General features: G+C 39.0%; 1 protein-coding gene across 7 annotated transcripts in view; it reads left to right on the top strand.

Annotated features, from left to right (window-relative positions):
* Nucleotides 1–24726, top strand: part of LOC149271927 (forkhead box protein P1) — a 123788-nt gene that overhangs the window by 23555 nt on the left and 75507 nt on the right. For 4 of the 7 annotated variants that reach the window (XM_089506995.1, XM_089506992.1, XM_089506989.1 and 1 more), the window contains exons 2-3: nucleotides 1–6; nucleotides 21569–21661. In XM_089506995.1, coding sequence (XP_089363121.1) covers nucleotides 1–6; nucleotides 21569–21661 — 99 coding nt within the window. The remainder of the gene's footprint in view (nucleotides 7–21568; nucleotides 21662–24726) is intronic. The other 3 variants (XM_089506994.1, XM_089506993.1, XM_089506991.1) reach the window with 2 other exon arrangements.

The following is a 24726-nucleotide window of genomic DNA, read 5'->3' as shown; positions in this document are numbered from 1 at the left end:
CAGGAGGTCATGCCTAAAATATTTTCTCCATCTATAGTCGGGACGGACATCTTCCTGGCCTTTCAGCTGTTCTTGGACTAGAATCATCACACTCCACCAAGCTGCGGTCCAGAGCCAGCTGGATAAGTGCATGATATCTCCCCCCTGAGTCATGGACGATCTATACTCAAAGCAAGAAGATTAATGATTGATTGAAACATTTGGTGGATCGTTGGATCTTGGCAATAAAAGTTGGGGACGTTTTTCGCCAGTCGTAAAAATGATGGAAAGTTGTACCTTCTGCCTCGTAGAAGCTCCACAAAAAAACCACGGCAGAACTTCCACAGCTGTCTGCATCATGTACATTTCAAGAAGTTGGAGGAAATTGGCCATTTGCAGATGTCTTGGTCCAAGCGCAAATTAGTGCAAAAGAAGGGAGAGTTGCGATGAGCGAGAGCTTTGACTAAGATGTTAGTATAGGGATGGAATTTGTTATTTGTTTCATTAAGAAACCATAAAGTAACTTGTGAGCTCCGGATAAACTGTCGAATGGCATTGTTTTTTTAATAGGGAGAAATGAGTTTTTAATCCTGGGCCACAAGTGGGTTAATTACACCTTATTATTATTATTATTATTATTATATTTTATTTATATGGCCCCAACAATTTAGATGCTTTTTACAGTCCATGCATTCCAAGGGTCTGAAAAAACTAGAACCGACAGACTAAGAAGATCCGATAGATTGGGTAAGGAGAGGCTGGCTCGCCAATTTACACTCTAGAAGGTTAGGGCACAATTACCCCCCCACTGCCCCTGCTTACAGGTAGAGACACCTCCCAAAAACCTGAACTTCAACATGGCTGCCTGTGTGTTGAAAACCACGTTAAAGACGCTTCCACTTCCAAACACGCGTCAGGTAGCAGAATGCACATTTCTTCGGTGATCAATCAATATTCTTTCCATTAATCTTATGTTTGAATATTATTTAGGAGTTTCTCAATAGCTACCCACACACTCCATCCATTGTGCGGAAACCCAAAATTTCCGGAATCGGAAAATAAAACAGCATTTCCAGTGGTCGTCAATCCCGCGTCCCCCCCTCTTTTTGCTACAAGACCTATTTTTTTTGGCCGAGGCTCTCTGACGAGACTGACACATTTATGTATGAAAGCTGGTATTTAGCCTGGAATTTTACACATATGAACGATGAACTAAACAGAATTCATTTATTCCTCTCATTTTCTCCAAATGCAAGGTTTTATATCCCAGACAAGTCCGAACACATTCTGCTTATGCTAGAACACCCAGAATTAAGACGCAGATTCCTTGACGGTTCTTAGAGGGCTTGGAAGTTAGGCAGCAGCGCTTTCTTCGAGACACAGTTAATAAGTTTTGCACTGTTAGAGGAATGCCTTCATACAGTAGTCTGTTTGTCCCCGGCCTAAACCACCTGATTCTAAGCCAAAAAAACAATTGTCTGCTACATATTTCAAACAGATGCTGAGAGGCAGAGAAACCTTGTGGATAAATGCAGAGTATTAACATTCTGCCTCTTTAAATTCCCTTTCAAAGACGTTAATTCATAAAGAAATAGTACTCCTGGCGTGTTTGTGCGGAGAGCTGATATATTTACTGTTCGTCTAGACCACAAATGATCACTTTAGACCCGTTTTTGTTGTTGTTGTTTGTATTTCTGACTTCTCGGCTAAACCCATATGTTCAAGGCAAGCTTTTCAAAGACTCAAGTGGAAAATTAAAGAGATACTCCAGCCAACATATTTAATGCATACGAGAGCTGAGAGACCCCTTTAAATGTATGTGGTCCCCCCCCCTTAGAATACCCCATATGCATTTGCCCCTTTCCCCACCTTCCAGCTATCTGCTCTGTGTTGACTTGGTGAACGTTGAGGGTGTAAAAAGACACCCCACCCCCCCATGGAAGATGAATGAAAAGCTTTCCCATTGAATTCAATGGTAATGCCTTCCTGGTGCTGATTGGTTGGTTCAAGCACCTAATCAGTGGCGAGAATCCACCGCTCACGGAGGAGCTCTGGAGCTGCAGCTTCTCCCTAAAGGAAGTGTTTTTAAAAAAAAATTATGATTATTTTGTATTTATTTTTAAAATGTTTTTAAGGAATGTGTATTGGTGTCTTGACTTAGGGGTAGCCGGATAAACAGGATTGCTTTCCAACATACTAGGTTAGTGTAGAAGAGGAATTTAAACACACATACATTCCTATAAATGGCCGAAGAGGGACCCTTTTGTTTTAGGGTGTGTGGTTAGAGGCATGGTTGGGGAGCTGACTGGCGGTGAGTATATCACGTGTTGGAAAATAGTTGGGTGGTGTGGGGGAGGGGCAAATGCATATGGGGATTCTGCATGTGCAAGGGGGACACCATGTAAATTTAAAGGGACCACACAGCTATCATATGTATTAAAGTCCACGCGATGGCCGGGCAATCCCTTTAAGTAATAAAAGGTTTGTGCATCTGTTTTCCTTGCTGGTCGTAACGCTATTTACCTTCAGATGACGATTCACATTCACATTAAAATTGCCGACAAAAACATAGTCAATGAATACTGACACTCGGGCTCGACAGTGCCAGACATTCTGAGTGCGCGCGTCTAACAAGTTGGGTTAATTAGAATTCAAGCTTTGATTACTAAAAGTGCTAATTAAAATCAATAACAAAATACATATTTGTCATTAATAGGCTGGGAAGTCGACCGTTTCACTTATATTCGGTAAATGGGGTTAGCGTATGTTTTTTTAATGAGACTAAAATCTGAGCAACTTGGAAGACCTTGGTAGTCGAGGCAGAGAGTTTGTTTTATGTTTAATTGATGAGTTATAAACTAACTTGCGGTGAGCTTCAGATAATCTGTCTGATTGGAGAATTAAAGTATATTATACATTATAAATAAATGGGTTAATTACTGGTAACATTTTAATTACTTTGTATCATGAAAGCAACTCTTGTGAATACTAGCGATCTGTATAACTCTGGCTGGATTTTTCCATGAAAAGATATTTAAAGGCATCTATTGGATCTGGTAGTGTAGCCTCTGCGGCGAGTGGATTCCACATCTTTACTGCTCTTACTGTAAAGAACCCTTTTTTTATGGCTTTATTGAGGGAAAGGTACTATTAAATAACAGGTTTTGGAAATAGACAGATCCACTTTAAAATTACCTTTTTATGTAAACAAAAAATCTAATGTAAACCTCAAAATAAGGACAATTTAGAATGATCACTATTGTTTTTTTGGGGTTTTTTTAATAAACGCTCATTACTGAACAGAAATGTTTGGACGATACACCCGGCGCCTACAACTTATTCATATTTCTTCAAAAACTATTACTTTTTTTTGGAACTTCATCAACCAGGGTGGGGGGGGGGAGCTGGGTGCTGTAACTTCACTTACATGTAATATATGTAATTTTGCCTTTTTTTTTTTTGCATTCCCGTGTTCCTCCTCTTGTGTTTCTTTCCGACTGTTGCAGGTAACACACGTGCACACGCGCACACGCACATCTTTCTCCACTTATTGCAGAGGCTGCCTCCCCGCCGTTAATGAGGGTAATTTGACTTGGTTGAGGAATCGCAGTCCTTAAGAATTAATGCAGCAATCCAATTCAAAGATTTAAAGAGATCTGAGAATTTTCACAGGTCGTATGGTAGTGAATGTGCTCCTATCACATAGCAGCTAATGAACTTGAACCACAGTCTGTCATCTGCTCTTCTTATCCACTTCTATAGCTGTTTTGCCCTTGATAGCAAATCAACTTTCCCAGCTGAGCGGGTTATATTGTACCGAGTGGATATATTTGTGGCATTTCACTCAGACAGGATCCAATTTCTGAGAGCATTAATTACGTATCGAGGAGTAAGGTTATCTCCCAGTCTTTCTTAATTACAAGCTGGAATCTTATGTTCTACCATTAGGGTTTTTTTTTTTGCCACTGAATTAAATGCATCTCTGCATGAGAACGCTTGGAATAAAGGTACCTGCACCCCGTCGTCTCGCGATCCTTAACTGTGTCACCACCAGAGGCACGTGCAATTCCTTTGTGTACACGTCGGAGATTTAAAAAGTTGGCGTCTTTCATTGTAACAAAAAAAAAATCAGAATTCCCAGAGAACGAACACATTATTGTATCTTGGCTATTAATAAGCGATATCGTGTTCTTTCATCCTTGCCTGTATTTTCAAGCCGTAAACTTGGATTGTTTCAATTTTCTTAGCTTCAGGCAATTCCTCCTTTACAGTGGCCTGCCTGTGAATAAAAAGGAAATCACCATTTATTTTTAACACCTTTTGCTTTGTAATTTGCCAATTTTTCTATTAAAAATGGTAATATTTTGTATTTATTTTTTGATTCAGTTGATATTCTTAAGCGGCTGTCTACATATCCTAGGACACTTTTCTTATTCCAAAGGTTTTGTGGCGTGACTTGCTCTATTAAATCTATTTGGAATAGTCTCATGTTATATTTTGAATATTAGCATTTATTTTGAATGTGAGAGGGGTTTCTGACATCATAAATCTCTTCCTGTCTTTCTTCTGGTTGAAAACCTTTTAAACCAAACTGCCCATTTTGAAACTCATCTTTTTAAATACAAACACATGCACACAACACACAGACCAAATACTACAAGCCAATCAGAATTCAGTACTGGACTTTATTCTGCCTGTGCCCGCCCCTGCAGAGCTTTGTTCTGCTTTTTGTCCACCCCTGTAGAGCCTCTTCCTACATTTTATTGAGCAGACCTTTGCTGTGAATAAGTGGCTTGTTTAAAATATTATTTCAAAAATTCCAGATGAGTAATATTTATAAAAGATTCTGAAATATGTAATGATAAATCTCTATATTGATCAGTATTTGTATTCTGTTTCTAAGCACATACATAGCATATTTTAATAAGAGCCGCTTTAGTTCATTCTGTAATTACAGAGTTTCCTATGACGGGTGCTTAACGCAACTGCTCCGTTTTAAATAATTAAAAATGTAGGGTGCCTTGGTCGATATATGGCTCAGAAAGAGTTAAATCTACTGCCTTTGGCCTTAAAAGTCTTTTTTTGTGAGAGAGCAATCTGAATGCTCTTCTGATAGAAACAGGCATCTGGAATAAAAAAGGGGTTAATTTTGAAGCAGACTTCGGCAAAACCAAATAAATAAATAATGGATGAATTTCACTTGTATTGAGATGAGGTAGACACAGCTCGGAGTGAGGTCTTAAGACTACGAGACGCCAAAGCTCCTCGTCTTGATAAAATATCCTTTCCTGTGATAGTCCCTGACCTTGCCAAAGTGTGCGGTCATTAGCGAGGGATCCTTAATTGTTTGTTTAAAAACCATTAGGATGAAGTAAGTCACAGTCGATTCACAAAGGGGTCATACCTTATTAGAGTCTACTGGTTATATAATAATTCTGAGAGTCTATGATTCTTCAACAAGAAAAACTGCTGCGAACACACATGCAAAGCACAAAAAACGCTAAAGAACAGATTTATTTTCCTATCTAACGCTTCTTCACCGAGTTTAAATGCTCACAGGTTATGGAACGTCATAGAAGGCATGTCTATTATCAACGTGCAGTATCAAATATGGTGTAGAATGAGGCAAGGTACATCTGGGACATAAAGGTGGAGGGCTACATTTGCTCCACATTCTTATTGATTGCTGACAAGGTCACATCAGTCCATTCTATCTATTATAATGTAGGAGCAAATTCAAGTGTTTTGTTTTTTTTATGAGGAAATGCATTTTTTTTTTTTTTGCGTGCCAGGATTTGGCCAATGAAGGGATGAGTCAATAATAGCTACCAAAAAGTGCAATAATGAAACTTACCTGAATATTGAGTTGTTTTAAAATGTCTGTATACATTTTGTGATGGCATCTTTTGGCTTTTCACAATCACTGACAAAGGTGCTTTGATGGGAGTGGCCAAAAAGCCCAAGATGGCCGCAGCCACAGTGCCAAACGTGACATTTCGATTTAGAATCTATGCCTTTTTGATGTAAAATAAACCACACAAAGCATTCCATTTCTTATAAGTTAACGATATATTAGAACATTTAGAGTTCATTTAACAACCTCAATTTTCTTTTGAGGAAACACTATAAGAACAAACAAGATGGCAGCCAGTTCTCTGAACTGCCCTTTATCTAAAGAAAGAGGAATTGTTTCTAAAGTGTTGGAAGCCTTTATGCAAAAATAAAATAAAAAAAAAAAATCTTAATGCTGTATTTATTCCAAACCTGCGCACATAATGTTCAGTCATGAGGAAAACAGTGGAAAACAGTTGTTGATGGACTTAGCAGAGAGCTGTATTAAATAAGCATTAGTCTAGTGAAGCTGATTATACGAATATGAAAATGCAGTATCTTAATGGTACATATTTTCATGTGTCAACCAAGTTGCTTTTCATTCTGCAGCTAATATGACTATTCTTATGAGTCATTTGCTGCTTTAATTACCTTTTGCAAGCAAGGCACCATGGTATATTAATGCGAATGATTTTTACTGCCCGTATATCACACAGTGCCCAAGAAGTTGAAAGGCGTAATTGACTCGGAAGAGCGACTCGTCGGGGGAAACAATATTTAGTTGACAGTTTTGCTTGTATCCTCGGTTGACGTTTATGAGTTTACACTATGCTGCAGGAGCAATAACAACAATTTTATTTCAATAACTGGAAAGAAGGGCTTTGGGGAAACATGTTTGTGTGAAAGAAATTTGCTCATTTCTTCAGTAATTTTATGTAACGTTTTGGGATTGACTATAATGTCATCGGCGTTCCGACACAGAGAGTCTGTCTAGGACTTGTTTCCGAACAAGGCAGCCCCGGAGGTTGGGGAAGGATTACGCTAACCATCCAAAACGATTCTATTTCAGGAATAATTATGCTAGATTTGTGTCCGGAGCCTAAGGATTGAGTGATAGCTTTTAGTGGGCCACCGTGCCAACAGAATACGATGTAGACTCACGGATGCTTTGGAGAAGTCCCTTCTTCAGATGCGGCCGTTTCTCCAGCCAATAGAGCATTGTCCATTTTTGGTTATTTGGTGCTGGATGTACGTATTCATTATGTAACATGGAATTATCATTTTGATATTATTTTAAAAAGATATTGGAAAACTCTTTGGAGCATCTTTATGCATCTTTGGGGGGGGGGAGTATTTCCTCTCTTTTGTTTTCTCTGTTCTGTCTTCTCTTTTTCCTGTTTCTGGAATATATATCCTGCTGGGACTGTTGTTTGACAACGCAAAATCCTCAGTATGCAGAAAGGATATTCTCTCAGACAGAGGAACACGAGGGATTCTTCTAGTGTAACTCTTATTAACATAGCTACCAGGAGAGCTAGTGAAGGAGTCTTATGTTCTTTGGTCTAAAGAACACAGAATATATGTAGCGGGCCAAGTTCCTTCCTTATACCGAGCTTTATCCTTAAGCCTTATCCTTAAGCTGTACTCACCCGGGTCTTAAATAAACCTTAATCACTATATTAGTACCCCTTGCATAATCGAATGCCATAATCAATATTATATGTATCTTATAAAAGATTCATAACCTTGTTTTTGTCCATGTTGATTTTTTTTCCCTTTTTTATATTGTTTCTCAAGCTTGTTGGGCAAAAAAGAATTAGTTACTAAATCACACATGACATGAATTCTACAATTAATTTATTTGGTAACGTTATAAGAAAAGAAATGACACCCCAAATACAAAAGCTCACACTCATTTTTTTTTTGTAAAACAAACACCGCCGAAGGTCATTAAATACAAGCGAAAACGTCTACATGTATGTCGGTAGTCGAGGTCGGCGTTGTATATATGCAACTGCATTCTCTGAGTGAGCCGTAGTCAGGTTTGCTAAACAAGTCATGATTTCAAGTTTCCTTGAACATATATAGTCATTGAGAATTTATTCCTTGACCTGACTCTGCATTCTTCCCATTGCTGGAGAACTGTTTGTAAAACCTTTTAACACCACTAAATTTTATTCAGGTTATGCTGGAATTTTTCAATGGGGGGGGCGGGGGTGAGATCTTTGCACACCTACCAGCTCTATATAACATGCATATGAAATCATCTCTTTTGACAAAAACTGAAAGGTTTAGTCTTAAAAACCTGTTTTTTGTTTTTTTTAAAAAGAATGTTAGCGCAATAAACAAAGCATTATCACGTGATACAATATGGATACCTCGCGCAATGATTATTACGGGAACGTGTTTTACTTCCTTCTTTAGAGTTCAACCATTGCTCTATACATAGGCCTAAACTTTCAAGTCTGCTCTTATCTCGGCATTCTGCCATCAACTACAAAAGAAACGCATGAAGCGAGTGGGAAATGTACCCCTGGTTATAGAATGCAGCCCATCGAGTGATGACTGTTCTTTTCCCAAATTGTGGTGGAAATCAGTATAAATATTGTCCTCGGCTGAACATGCGCCATCAGGAGATCTCTTGGTGGGCTCCTGCGCTTATTTTAAAATGTTATTTCCATGCTGGGATATGGAGCAATGGCCCAATGTCAAAGAAGGAAGATGAAATGGTGCCGTAATAATTATTGAACAGGGTAGCCATATTGTAGCAAGTAAGAAGGCTTTGTTCATTGAGCTAACATTCTATTTTAAACACAGGTCTTCAAGACTAAACCGTTATCCAAGGAGAAAATCATGTTATATGGAGCTGGTAGGTGCGCAAAGATCTCACATTGAAAAATCCCCGGCTGCGAATAACTATGTATCCACCACGTAGCCGCCTCTGCTGGGTCGCGCTCCTCGGTCGGCGCTTGTTTGCAGGTCCGTTGGGTTGGAGTACTTCTCTGTTGTTAAGCTGGCGGTGAATAAGGCCGGTCTATCCAAACAAAGGAAGAGACCCGCTGTAAACCGAGCCGGTGAAATGTTTCATATCTGCGCTGACCTTCCTCAGGAGCAGGGCAGCCCGAGGTACCAGGCACCGGCTGTAACTCGTAAAGAAACTCGGGGCTTAGTGTTTACTTTCTCATCGTCCTCTCCAGGGCCTCCTGCCTGGTTTATACTAAATCTTCCCATTGACATAACTTCTCCAGGCTTAAAAAATAATTGTTAGTAACAAACAATAAAATGTGTTACGGGCAACAGACCCATAGTGTTTGGCAGCAGAGTCCTCTTAAGTCCCGCGCTTTAATTATTATTTTATTTTATTTAGTTATGTTTTATTTCGACTGATTTTATCTTTATTTTCTAACAAATAGTGTGTAGCGTTTGCTAAATACGGTGGGATTCTTAAAGTTTTAGTCTGTTCCTGTTTACTTCTGTCCCTCTTGTATCTAAAGGTAAATTATTTTTCACAACCAATTTTTTTATTTAGTATTTTCACTGTTTCTTACTGTAACAGCTCTACCGAATCTACTGGCACTAGATGAATTACGGTTCTTTTTCTATTTTATCACACAAAATACAGTATATACTTAATGCTTCGCTGCATAGAACTTGTTGAAATCACATAAAGTGTTAAAAAAAAAAATCTTGTACATTCTAAATAAGATGGTCAACGACCAGGTAGTTTGTTTCAACATTTTGTCCTTCAAAGGGTTAAACCGAGGCTGTGTAGAATGAGAGGCACATCTTGATATTTCAGACAGTTTTGGGGTAGGGAGCATGAGAGTTTTTTTCGGTGTTTATGAAAATCTGATTGTACAACGCTACAAAATATGATGGCGCTATATAAATATATATATATATATAAATCAATATATATAAATGTAACACGTAGCTTTGCATATCCAGCCACACCTACGTCATCAGGCGGCCACCGGCCTTAAAGTGCCAAAGCCGTCCCATTAACGCCAGTCCCTGAGTCAGATTTGTTTAGTACTCACTAACCTTCAAAGTGTTCTGATGGCTGAGGGTGATCGTAGTTATCGTCCAAGAAAATCAGTTAACTTCCTAATGAGCCCTTTGAGTTCTTTATCTTTCTTTCTTTATCTATAGCCTAAACCCATACACTTTCTGTCTGGGACAGGATCTTTTCTGTAGTTTTTTGGCAAATTTTATTGCCAGGATTCTTTATTTTTTTACATTTACGGATGTGCAGTAAAAAAACCCCAAACATTTGCGTGTTAGCAGCTGTCTCATAGGTTTCTGCATTCTTCTTCTCGGTCTCAAGACACCTACTGTGTTGCAAAAGTGACCTCACGCGGCGTCTCTGCCAACATGTCATGGGTGTTGGGAAGTCGCGCTCTCTCCGTGTGGCGATGAGAGTCAGGGATTGTTTTTAATGTTTTTAAAACTGCTTGGGATCCATAAACATAATAATTACCTCCGCTGCCGAAACAACCTTCCCATCCAATACTGCTTGACCTCATATATATGGATATGGATTTGGGGGTCACTCACACATAATCGCGAAAAGGGTTTCTAACCATCAATTAGCCTTTTAAACTTGGGTCAGATAACACAACGTGCCATTGGAACACAGGAGTGATGGGAGTGATGGGAGTGATAAAGGGCCTCTGTATGCCTATGAAGAGATTCCAGCTACAATAGTCACTTACAACATTAACCCCGTCTGTGCTGGATTTCGCATCCATTTCATGTTATTTTAATGGACAAAATTTGCTTTTCTTTCAAAAACAAGGACATTTCTAAGTGACCCCAAATGTTTGAACGGTAGTGTATGTAAATATATATGTAGCATCTAGGGTACACAGCGTACTGAGCCACACAAAATACACTCAGCCACACAAAATACACTCAGCCACACACACACCACACTCATCCACACACACTCAGCCACACACACCACACTCATCCCCACTCTACAGTCCCTTTTTTTTTGCATGAAACCCCGTGCTTTCAGAATTGGGTTCACAGGCTTTTTTGTACCTCCTTTAAAACAACCATTAAAACCGTCACTTAAGTTGGGGCAAGTTGGGTCCTCTCTTTAAAAAGAAAAGCCCCCCTTTGCATCCAGCACACCACCCCATAAAAAAACAACATATACTGCAATTCCTGCTTAAATCCGATGCAATATAGGTAACAATTTGAATAACCTTGACATACAGGACATTGCCTTTTTCGACATGAAAAGGGACTTTGTTTTTTTATAGTGGGAGTGACTGGATTAGCAGGTCACCCGATTGCTTCTTTACAAACTGCTTATTAAACTCAAACTACTGCATAAACATAAACTGTGCTCCCCCCCCCCCTGTCTGTACAGTAGTCGGGAGATCGGGGGTCACCTGCCGGGGCATCGTCTACCAATTAAAGCAACCAGGCCAGAAAGTGTTCTGTGATATTCTGATCCAAAATCATCCCCTGTCTTTAATGACATCATATATTCACCCTCGAATCCCCCAAAGTGCTAACAACTCATTGAACTCTGCTTTGTATCAAATAATGGGTCAAAATTCCCATAAAATCATATGTAATTTTCTTTTTTTTGTAATTTTCTGTAAGTTTGTCTAGTAGATTGGGCTCAGATAACATACAAATGGCTAATATGCGGCTGCCTGAAAACATTATATTATGGGGCAAAAACTACAAATAAAGGAAATCACCGCAATGTTTTTAAAGCAAATTTTTTATCTGATTCCAGTAATAAAACTGTCCGGAGAGTTGTGATTATTAGAGGAAAAACCAAACTGATCATACTGCTTTAAATTGGTTAATAAGATATGAAATCCACAAATTGCTCTGTTTAGTGTGCAAAAAAAACCCATTTTCAGTAAGCTTTCTCTGCTGTAAGTGAAAATCTTTTCTTTGGTGTCCCAGCGCGCCTTTTTAATCAGACAGAACCGCAGGGTAAATTAGTGTCTGAAATTCCTCTGTCCTTTAACCTGTCACAGTCTGTTCTCTTACTGTTTGTTAACAAACAAGTACAATATTGTGCTGCCGACACACTTTTACCAGCCGTCGTCAGATTGAAAGATGCCATGGCTAGCGCTGAAATGCTGTTTCTTTTAAAACTATTATATATTATTTATTTATTTATTTATCTTTATTTATTTAATTGTATTTCTATGGTGTCAACAATGGCCTAGACGTTTCTTACAGTCCCTACATTTAAAGGGTCGGACAAAACTAGAATTCACTGATTAAGACAAACCGATACATTTTGTTAAAAAGGGAACCCGCTCTCATTATTTGTTCTTTTTAATTAAAAACATTATTTGGCAACAAAGCAGTGAGGACATAGCTGCCTGGACTAGACGGATTAACCGGCTAGGGGTGCAAAATTAATTACTGAAAAATAAAAGTGTACACAAAAGCAATCCAAAAAAAGCATCTTGAGAACGGTTATTCTATTGTTCTGACAGCTGCGATGTTGTAATACAGATATGTGGTGGACTAACAGAGATGCTTCGCCATACTGCTCTGTCGTTCCTCCGTCGACCACGTGACATTAAAGAGGGAAGGCGATTTATGGAAGCACTTCTTAGTATTAATATCCATTTTTCTCAAATGATGGCAGATCCTGAAATGGTCCACCTGCCGACGAGGTGCAGCATCCTGGGAGCGCAGCGACTAAACATTTATTTTTCTTCAGAGAGGATAAAATCATTATTTATTAAAATAGTCTTGTAAAGGAAGGGTTTTTTTACTGTGATTTACGACCATCAAAAATATGCAGACATTGAAAATCCCACTTCCTGCGCGTTGAGTGTCTACTCAATAATTACACAAGCCATCTGTAACTCCCTCACATGCAAAAAACAACGCATCGTTTATAGTAGTGAAGTTGTAGTTGGGTTGACAGTGGCACAAGGTGCAGAGGTGACACGTGGTAATTTCCATTTTACTGAATACATTTACAGAGTTAAATGGAAAATAAGCAGGGCCATGATGGGGGGGAAGTGGTGCCCCAACGTGATGGATGTTGGTGGCAGAAAGTGCCTGTACGAGTTGAATGTTGGTGGCAGTAATTGCCCCTAGAGGATTGATGTTGGTGGCAGAAAGTGCCCCTAGAGGATTGATGTTGGTGGCAGAAAGTGCCCCTAGAGGATGGATGTTGGTGGCAGGAAGTGCCCCTAGAGGATGGATGTTGGTCGCAGGAAGTGCCCCTGCTAGATGGATCTTCATGGCAGGAAGTGCCCCTGTAGGCTGGATACTGAAGAAAAGCCCCTAGGGGAAGGATCACGTGGCACTAGGTGCCCCTATGGAATCGATGATGGTGGCAGGAAGTGCATCTTCAGGCTGCATTCTGATGGGAGGAAGATCTGGTGGCTCCCATCTTAGTGGAAGAAAATATGTCTATTTTTGCACCAGATCAAAAAAAGGAGTAGGGGGAACATTTAGCCATGTGTTAAGCTTGTCATCGATGTTTATCCTCTTATCTGTATTCTCCCTGTTTTTAGGGATTGCAGATAATGCAAAAAGAGGACCTTATTGACCCAATACCATTTAAACCCAACGCCCAAAACATGAATTAGTCCTGTTTGTGATCGGCATCAACTACAACCTTTTTTTTTTACCATCTGCATTACCACTAGGGGGCAGGAGTAGGGTACTATAGGCTTTCAACACTTATGTACCTAGAGGTTTTTAGTACATATGGACTATATCATTTTCTGTGTATGACTAATATTACTAATTACTTACAAATCACCATCAACTAAAGAAATACGTAAATGTCTTTGCAGAAATCAGAAGGTGTGATAGTATCATATTCTCTCCCTCTCTAAAGTGTGGTGCCAGATTATATATATAAATACATTGTAATAATATCTTTCACCGGAAGCTGTTTTCATTTGAAATCCAGAAAGTAGAGTACCTTTCCTGGGCGCTAAACTGGCCAAGAGCCTATTAAATCTGCCCATTTGGATAATGGGTGAGCACCCTCTGGAGCACGTGCCTTGAATTGTGACCTGGATACATTGTGTTGCAGATAGGGAGGAGTGAAGAAGTGTAGTAATACTTATGTGGACTAGAACTGGTATAAAATGATGGTCAGTATGATTAAATATGAGGACTTATTCCTGTAGAACATTGGCTCTGGGCCAAAATGAGATTTGCTGCCACCTCTGAAGGGCATCATGGTAAATAAGGTTTGGAAGACTAAGAATGTTGACAGTTTGGAGGAACTTTCTGTCTTTGCATCTTGTAGACAAGCGCAAACTCAGAAACATTGAATTTGATGGCAGAAAAAAGACATTCGGCCAGGCCTAGCCATAACCTTTTTGGTGGTATTTTAGAGTTTATGATTTGGTATCCCCCACCATGGAATGAACTCTTCTTTACCATCAGTAATATGCCGCTGTTTCTGGAATAACAAATATATTCCCCTCCCCACAATTTCGCCCCTTGATCTGTTTATATGATCTGCTTTTTGAACCATTTTTGTAGATGATCACCTAATACGTCTCTTGATTTTCTCTATTGTAATTCTGAGATGACATACGGGTTTACTTACTTGTATAAGCTTTTAGATGCTGCGCATGTCATACTCCGTGAGCTTATCTCTAGCGTCTGGATTTGCTTTAAGACTTGCATGTCTATCAGGCTACTATTGCTTTGAATGCGAGATCAAAAGAACATGAATTCCAGCAAAAGAAAAAAAAAATCTCAAATGAAGAAACCTTGAGTCCTTTGTAAACATCCACTCACAGCTAACAATTGCTTTTTTATTTTTTTAATCAATCCATTACCCCCAATAATAAAATAAATGAATTTCCTATTCATTTTGATATAGAGGTTCCTCTAGAAATTCTCTGTACCCTAAAATGCTATGAACATTTATATCTTTTGATCTCAGACCAGGACTGGCCAAATCTACATAAAATGTAGTTGCCAAGAAGACATTTTTAGCAGCCAACCTGTATTTTCTTCTTATGCAATCAATGTACTAATATATTGCTATTATGAAAAAGTTACATCTCTGAAACACAAGTCTGGAATGTTCCTTTATTATCATTCAGCATAAGATATAGAGAGACAGGTAAACGATCGTATATCGCGGGAATATAGCTGCCATATCTTGTTACCTGCGCAGCCATTGGAGCTCCGCGTTTACCTTTAACCCCGTGGAGTGGAAGGCTGTGTGCCGCCCGCCCTCTGGCACACAAAGGGTTAAAAGGAGGGGGGGATGGGGGGGAGTATAGAGACTGATTTGGAAAAATGAACTAATTTATATTAATCTAAAGATAAAAAAAGTGTACTTTTTCTGTCCCGTGGCTGGGTGCGTCTGGAACCTCTGGAAAATAATGCGCTGCTGTAACAGAGGTCTTAGAACCCTTCCCAGCTCCGGAATTACCTGCAAACCCCCCCCCAATCTTCCTTAAGGATAATCAGCGCAGGAGTTGCTGTGGTTTCTTTTGTCGCTTTGTGGAAGCGACCATTGCTACTGTTGGAGGCATTGCCCCCTGTTGTTTGCCTACAAAGGGCAACGTTCCAGTGCGTTTTCACTTTAAAGTGTGCTTGGGCTGTATTTCCTGTTTATTCATGTGTTTTTCTACCATTCTCCAACCACCACCCCCACCACCCCACCTTCCTCTCCTCTCTGAAACAGCCAGAGAGGAGAACTATTGTGAGCGAATGCAGAAAGCTAAAGGCGCAGGGCTGTCAGAGAGTAAACGCAGCGAAACTCCTCATTTTCCCAGTAAGTGTTCGCAGGAAAGGAACGTTGTGCTAGGATAGAACTTGTGAGCGCGTTCCATTGCCTCCTCGCCGGGTTCATGCCTTCCTCGTGGTGCGCTTCCATCGCCTCGGGTCTTGCAGCTCAATGAAACAAGTTGAATCGGTTAGACCGTGTGCTGTGTACAGAATTTTGGCATAATTTTGGACGGGATATGGTTTTGCTGTCTTGACTTTAAGCGCACGCTACTGCCTTTAAAGAGAGTACATTAAGTCACGGTAAGTGTGTGTTCCTGGTTCCCCGTGGCGTGTATGCATGGCTTCCTTAACCCCTTCTATGCTGGAACTCTTTCCTATATTTTATATGACAACCTATTAGTCGTCAACGCCGAATAAAAGTCTCTGGGAGTCCTAATTAAAACCTAATTAAATATTATTTGCACCGGGATAACACGTATTGATGATAATTGTAACATATATATTTCTCGCATTTATTTCCGTATATATTTTTTTATTTTCTTATATTAAATAATATCATTTTATTTCCTATATTTAATTAACGTTATTATGGGATTTTTCTACTACAATTTTTTTTTTACCATTATATTATTATTATTATTATATTATTATTTGTTACCATTATAGTAACTTTACATAAAATTATTTTATCACTTTTTTTTAAACATCTTTTAAAACATAATGACTAATTATGATTCTTTCAGAACTTCAGCTCTGAAAAAAACTTTATATTTATGCAAATATTAACCCACAATAAAAATATTAGCTTTTGTAAAGCTACTTTTATTACATCTAAATACTGTCTAAGAAGTATTTAAGTTAAAAAAGTGTTTATTTTTACATTTTAGTAATGATACTAAAAAGTAAAGAATATTTTAAAATATTTGTCTAATAAATATTTCAAGCAGCTATTATGTAAATAACATAATATAACAATGTAACAAATTAAGTCTGGTTTTAAGTATTGAGTTTGTATTTTCTATTATATGTTTTTTTTTTTTTCTTTTTTGATCTTCTCTACCCCCCCTCCCCGAATGCCAGAGATTTAAAGCTTTTGTTGTACAATGGTTAGAAAGACTCAAACTGAGAACTTAAGTTAACCTCAAGTGCAGCACAGTACATGGAGGGGGAGGAAAAAAGAGAAAAGAAATGGGAATTACAGTTTAGAAATACCAAAAACTGGTTCTGTTTTTAGAGAGAAACGGTGTTTGCTACTGTACCTTAAGGACAATTTGTTTAACAGTAGGAGTAATTGCATAGGGATAATGGAAAGAGTGAATGAAGTTATTTACACAGATGTTAGTGTAGGTGTGGGGCAGAAATCCATACTGTGAGAACACTGGGTTACTTTTCTCGCAATAAAGTTTATTATTTTTTTGTGTATTTATTTATTTGTGTCTTGCAAGTCTGACCCTCTGGTACATTTGATTATTTTTTTCCGTATCGAGAAATGGTGGCGTAAAAAAAATCTTCCTTTGCTTAGCCTTCTATTTTTATTTTTATAGATTCAGGGGAAAAAAACCTAAAAGTAAGCCTTTCCAAAAAGGATATTTTAATGTCTATTTTTTTTTTTTAAAGCCCTGTCTTTTTTAGCATAACCTCCAGACAATATTTAACTAAGCCTAAACTGTCTGCTCACAGTGGAATGACATGGATTACTGAATTTTTTTTCTGCTTTAATTAGCTATTTTTACAATATTGTACACTGCAGCTATTTCTGACTCAGAATAATTACTATATAATTTCCTGAGTTTAACTGATCACGCAGTATGCTATTGAAGCGGAAATGATGTCACGTGTTGGGCCAATTTGCTGCTAGCTCAGCAGTAAAGGGTTAATTATATGGTATGAGTTGGGGAAAGTAAGAGCTGACTCTCTCCTTCTCATTCTGTTGATGACTGTGGTTTATGGTACACCGAGGGACTTTTTAGACATTTCCCTTTTAAATTCCTTTTTACTGTGATGTACAGATGATAGAATAATGTGCGTTACATTGTTACATCTAAAGGAGCCCAAAAGCTCCTGTACTGAAATGATTGCTACTTCCGATGTACCTGTTTTCTTTGATATATCCCATTCTATATTAGGCCTAAACTACCCATTTTTTAGGTCCGGCTTAGAATAGCATGTTTCTATAATCCCAATTGGACATGTTAACGTTAAATGCTTCTTATTCTTGGTGGAACATCTACCGATTCATGATTTATTTTGCTCTTTATTGTCAGATGACCTGGCAGTTGAATGCAAAGAGCTCTGTGTGTATGTCGTAAATATGAAATACTGCTTCGATGACCAATGCCCTATGTGAATTTGGCCAGGTTGCTGCCAGCATACTTGGTTCCTTATGACGTCACTAGCCACATTGTAGCGCGTGTGGTCCAGTATTTGTTCATGTGCAGACATATGCATCAGCCAGGTTAGCTTTAATACAAGTTTTTTTTCGTCACCTTACCTGAGAATCAAAAGGTGTCCCTTTAGACAATCAAGAGGAACTTGAGAAAAAGTGGTCCCCTAAACAAGTGGCAACAAAATTATTTTTGGACACGTTTCCAGCTTTTGGCTTTATGCTGTATTGGTTTTGGTTCATGATTTCTATCGAAAGTGAATCTTGAAACTAAAGAACGAGAGATGCTTTTTTAAGAGGGAAATGTGGAAATGAGACTGAAGCCTTCTTCAGGGTGACAGTATAATAATTCAGTTATTGCCCACGAATAGCCTCAGAAGGGTATGTAATGCTTACATTCTGATGTCATTATATATATATATATATATATATATATATATTGTCAGCCAAATAATGCTCATAGTTGTTGTACACTTTGTAGACAAAGGCTCAGAATGTGGTTGTGTTGGGGACCAACCAAAAGCCATTTTCTCTATGGTTTCCTGACCTTGAATTAAAGGGCATGGTTTCCTTGCGAGACTGTAGAAATAAAGACTCCTCTCAGAGGTTGTCCATGTCGGCTCCTTTTTTACTCCACCGCTTAAAAGCTGTCTCACCGCTCCTGGCCTGTTAGGCAAAAGAGGTGTAGCATGTCCTCTTACAATGGGCAGCGTCCCTTATTTGACCTCTGATGTCCCTTTACTTTTTACCCTTTTTTCTGTTTCTATACATATCATTCCTGTTCTTTTGACACTCTGATAAAATGCTAAATAAACACTTTAAAAGGTAGATAGGTGAGGGCAGCTATTCAGGCTCCACCATAAGGGTGCTTGGAGGCCCATTGACAGCACTGATGGCTTTATTGGTGTAATATTGGCTTTGGCAGCAAATAGTGTGTCTTAACCTGCCTCAGGTCCAGATATAAGGGGAGATGTATATATGTGAATTCAACACCACTATATAATATATATAAAATCATGTTTGTTATTCTTCAGTCATGGAATGTTTAATGGCAGATCCTGGGTGTCCACCAAGAGTTTGCCCCATGAGAGGGCATCGATCCATTAGAAAGAAAAGACCAGGTCTTTGCTTCAGAAGCTTTTTGCAGGGAGTGGGTGAGATTGGAATTCTTTGGTAATAATTCATACAACATGGCATTAATTGTAAGCTCTATCTATGTAAGAGTTTGTGACTTTAATTCTCTAATTGAGGAGACTGCCAGATTCTAGAACCTGCTAGTTATTTGTATAGTGGACGCGCTACCTGTTGCCAACTTCTATCGCAGTTACTTACAGTGGAGCTGTAATGGTAATGTTGCCATCTACTAAAAATCTCATAGCTACATTTGTCCAAACTATGAATTAGTGTAATAAAAAGATGATAAGAAATCCTAAAATCCTACATGCTGTTCTATGAAAACATCCACAATTCGTTATGTTGACAGATGTCATCCTGCTGTGTCCAAGTCTTAACATGCTTCTCGCGCAAGCACTCCGTCCTTCTAGTTAAACTCTTTTCTTGCTTGGGTGAGAAAGTCCTTATTTTTATGAGCTCGAAATGACTGTATCATGGTGTATGGTTCAGCCGGCAGTTTGCTATTCTCTTACTGGTAGCAGTAATGTCCTATACAGTCCACTGGGACCCAGCCAAGATTAGCAAAATCATTTGGCGAACGTGTTCCAAATGGACTTCTGGTAACATTGTAACAAATGATATGACACAATTTCTGCTCGGTCTTCTGTTACTGGTTGGTGACTCCAGCCAATCGAGGGTAATAAAAAAAAAAAAAAGCCTTGCAACAAAACTGAGCTATTCAACAGCTTTTCAGTTACCGGGTTAGGAAGCTTTAGAGATAAGCGACCTCTGTCAGCTGTGGTGGTATGAAACCTCCATGGTGCCCGACCAACCGAGAGGGGTTGTAATTCAAGGAATGAGACGGTTTCTGTGAGTGAGTGGATAAAAACTGTTCAAATAATTTTGCAGGCAAGCCCCTAGTAAAACTGTCAGGTTACATAGAAACATAGAATCTGCTGGCAGATCAGAACCATTTGGCCCATATTTTTCCTGCTGTTAAGACTCAAACTTTAATCAGTCGTTGGTCTCGTCTTAGATTCAGGAGCCGTATGCCTATCCCATGCATGTTTAAATTCCCTCACTGTATTAACCTCTACAGCTTCCGATGGGAGGCTGTTCCATTTATCTTCCACCATCTCGGTAATGTAAAACTGCCTTACATCTAAGCTTCTGTTATACTAATTTTTTCGGCATCCTTTAGGGAGTGCAAGTTTACAAGTAAAATTGTAACAACTGATTATGTAGCAATGCTGGCAAAACTATTAAGGAAAAAGTAACCAAGTGATCCAAGGAGAAATCTGACTGCCATTTTGGGGTCAAGAAGGAATTTTTTCCCTGGTTAGTGCAAAATTGGAAAGAGCGAAACCGGGGTTTTTTGCCTTCTTTTGGATCAACAGCAACAAATTAACAGACATAGGAAAGGCTGAACTTGATGGACGCAGGTCTTTTTTCAGCCTATATAACTATGTAACTATGTAACCAACAGAATGTGTCTCCTTTTACATCTTAGCTTCTTATTGTTACTATATATCATCTCATGTGCCAGGGATTTACACGTATAAATGTTTAAAAAAAACATATTTTTGGGGAAATATGTAGGAGATATATTCATAAACATAAGTAAAAACCAATTTAAATAGTTTGGTGCCAATAGTAACCATAATAAGAATTATGGCCAGTTGACTCCTTGGGTTTCTCAAAGATAGGCTGCATTTAATTGCCCTGACCATCGCCGGGGCATAATAAAGTAGAGGTTTATCTCCATGTGCACATGTATTCTAGCTGTATGCAGATCCAGGTAGCTTCTGACACGGGATCTCCCAACGGAACCTGTAATCGTTTCCCAATAGCAAGAGTGAGCGATATCTTGTCCAACACAAAATGTTTGGTGGCCGAGTCACCGCAGTATCTCCACCAGACGTCCCAGAAGGTCCAACTCTGTTGTATCCTAATAGGGATGGAATTCAAGATAAAAAAAAAAATATATATATATATAGATATATATATATTTTTTTTTTTACAGAAAAAGAAATGTAGCGACACCAAAATGTGAGAACTTTCTTACATGCTTTACGAACATATCACGTAATCACTCACCGTGATTAAGCCCTGTGTGGATGAAACCCGTCACATAATTCTCGCCTAATGCTACGGGTGTCACTATGAAACATCAGCGTCTAAAATAGAAATATATCTGGTGCAATTAAGCGACAAAAGACAAAATGTTTTTTTGGGGGGGGGAGTTTAATGAGACCCTATTTTACCACCTCGTGATAGCGTGATAGCGTAACCTAGGAAAAAAAGAAGCGTTTACTGATAATTAAAAACTATCCATAAATTGGTCTAACGCTTTTTACATTTTGAAAATGGCACTGGTGGAGATAATACTGGGTCAAGATGTGTTCACCTCTCAAAAAGTTGGTTAGAGATGGGAGAGGGCGGCTGTGATGTCATTAAGGTTTTTTTTAATTTGAATAAAGTCTGTAATAAATTATTTTGACATTATTTATACACAAGTTAACATTGTGGCTTCCCCTTCTCTTGTTTCAGGCTCTTCAGGTTGCAAGGCAGCTATTAATACACCAGCAACAAGCCAGTGGAGCAAAGTCCCACAAAAGGAATGACAAACAACCATCCCTCCAGGTAGGAGACGCTTATCACCCAAGATTCCGTTCTCTTGTGCACAGAGTATTTATGCCGATACAGTTCATTTCAAGAAGTTAACAAAACCTTGCGATCATCATACCTGGGAACTGTCTGGATTTTGCCCCAAGGCTCTGAAAACCGGGCCTCTGGGTCAGCGAGTTTAATCTCCAGTCAGGAGAGTTCTGATCAGCCCCGTCCACTTCATGCCCCGGTCCTGTCCCTCTTAGCAGCAACTTTCGAGTGATTTGGTTGCCCCCACCCTATGCATAGGCAGATGTACCTTCAATAAGAGAGGGAGATCTACTGGATCCAGCCCCAGGGAAGTTCCCAGGTATGGTTATCGTTCAACGGTGAGAAAATACTTACGTCTGCTGCAGGCCTTCTTGGACCTTCCTAGAAGGTCTGTCTCTGTTTTCTCATACGGTAGTTATTCAGTTTTGGTGACAAATGGGCCCCTACTCTTTACAATGTTGAAAACGTATGTTGACGCTGATGATCAGATAGCATCATCAGGCAAAATAACACACCTAAGCGTTCATGGTTTACATCACAGGGCCCCAAAACCCCAGACTGTGGATCCATGTTGTCAGAACATTTATTTGCGTTGCCATTGAATAATGTAGAAAAAATAGCATTGTGCTGACCTAGGAGTAAAAAGTCACTTCTGTTTGGTCCTCTATAATACGTCGTTAAATTCTACAGATTACTTAATGGAATTATCAAAGCCCTTTTTTTGCACAAGACGCTCACCAGGGTGCTTACTAGGTGTTGATAGAGATCCGTTATCCGCATTATGACTGGTTGGGTAATATGTATTTCCTAAAATATATGAAGTGTGCCCTGTTTATTAAAGAAAAGTGTTACTTTAGGTGGCAGCAGGACTTTATATTTGGAATCAACATTCCTCTAGGAACAAATGTATCTACGGTTTAGAGGCATTGGTGAGAACAAGTAGACCTGCAGACGTCTTTATGGTTTTGTGACAATTAATTGTAGAGCCAAACTTAAAAAAAAATTACCTGTGTTCTCCGTCTAAACAAACAAGTGGCACGTTGTATTTGGAAATGAAGTATCATCTAATTGTGGACAAAACCAACCAGAATTAATATTTCTAGACACTTTTTAAATGTATAATTAATGTTACCCTTTTTACATACATTACGTTACATGTGGTTTCTTTTTCTCATAATTTGTTGCTGTAGCGCAATGGTTATTGCAGGTTCCTCACTCACAGGAGACATCTCACCCACCCATAGAGTACAAATAAGTGATTCATTTCCTATTGAGACAGACACACACTGGGCTAATTATACACCTGTTACCTTTCAAAAATCATTCTGGAAGAACCAATGGGCCCACTTTGACAGACCAAAGACACAAGTCCAACATAACCATCAAAAAGCGACCAACCTCTCCCTACATAATCCCGCCACCCCATGTAACTCCAGGTACTTAAAACGTAAAAGTGCTGAGAAACAAACATTAAATTTAGGGCTCAGACAAGATGCTTCCCATCAAACCGAGACATACCTGCCATGTGGAGGCATCTCAGAGTCTTCCAGACCCAGAGGAACGTGCAAAGGGATCTGACGGTTAGCGACAAGTCGAGGGATCTCTTGGCTGATTTCCTCAATGTTTCATCTCTTTGTGTCACCCTTGCAGCGTGGAGGAATGCCTTGGTAGGATAGCGGAGGACGGCGATGTAAATGAGCTCTTCTAAAAATATATTTCTGCCAGTGCTGCTGCTTTTTCTTTAATACTTTCACAAGGGACAGAATTTAACGAGGGATTGTAGCAGCCCCGTCCGACGTCAGGTGCTAAAGTGACTGCTTGGTTGTGCAGCCGTCTTAAGGATACCTCCAGAGGATGAAATATGGCTGCGCTGACCTTTTTCGCGGCGGCGAGCTTATTTGTCAGGATTCAAATCGAGACCAAGCTACAAACTTTCCTGTTGTCAGACGGGGAATTGTGCAGCTTGGGGTCAACGGGGGAGACCACATTGCAGATTCCATAACATCGCCAAATTGTTGATACCTATTAAAGTACCGGAGCATCTCCCACAGCCAGAAACACAATTAAAATTCTAATTTATTAATGTATACAGCCTGCGAGCCCAGTCTGTCACTCACTAATTCAAATAACGGCCCATTCTTCCCCCCACCCCACTCTTGGATTTCTTTGTGGCGCTCAAAAATATGTAGAACGTCCTTTCTGAAATAACAGCTTCTGAGAGCATTGGTAAAATGACAATGTACCGTTCAAAGAAAGCCAGCGACGCATTCGTTGTAGAATATAAAAAAGGCAATGTGCGATCATATTTCCACCATACTTAGTGTCATTCACAGCAAACAATTTCAAAAAATTACTGGCTCTGATCTCCGGGTCTTAATTTAAATCATGATTTGTCACACAAAAATAAGCTTGTCGCCCCCCCCCCCAGGTAATTGATTTTAGGAATGAATGAAGTCAATGGCAAAACATCAAGTAAAACTAATCTGATCCAAATCAAAGATTCATTTTTAGGTATTTGTTAAAAAAAATGTACAAAACCTTTTTTTTATTATTTTTTTTTTTATATTTTTTTAAATTTTTTCCCCCTATTATAAGATGGAATTAAAATAAATTGCATTCTTTTCCTGAAATGACCACCTGAGCATAGTTTCCAAAACATATTCAGCTTATTGTGTCATGTATCTGAGCAGGCATGTAGAAATCTCACAAACGCCGAGCCATAAAGGAAAAAAAAAAGGGATACAATGTTGACAGTTATGCAAAAATAGAACAAAATAGTCATTGTTTAAACTCCATCACGATGTCAAAGGTCTAAAAGTTTTACTTTTAAGTTCTGGTCAGAATGATTTCCTCTTCTAATGTTACCCTAATGGCAGTACCCATCCCTCATTAAATAATTTATATATTTATTGCCTCCTGGGGTAATATGGGCAACACCAAAGACGATTATACCTTCCATAAACTGGCATAATTCTGGAACTGATCACTTCTCAGAGAAAGTTGGGCACGACAATTATTATTTTGTAGCAGAATGTTTTATGACGGACGAG

The sequence above is a fragment of the Sceloporus occidentalis genome, unplaced genomic scaffold (assembly GCF_023333645.1).
Source record: "Sceloporus occidentalis isolate IW3139 unplaced genomic scaffold, rSceOcc1.0.p SCAF_447, whole genome shotgun sequence".
NCBI lineage: Eukaryota > Metazoa > Chordata > Lepidosauria > Squamata > Phrynosomatidae > Sceloporus > Sceloporus occidentalis.
The sequence above is the reverse complement of the archived record's forward strand: the minus strand, read 5'-3'. Positions and strand labels throughout refer to the sequence as shown.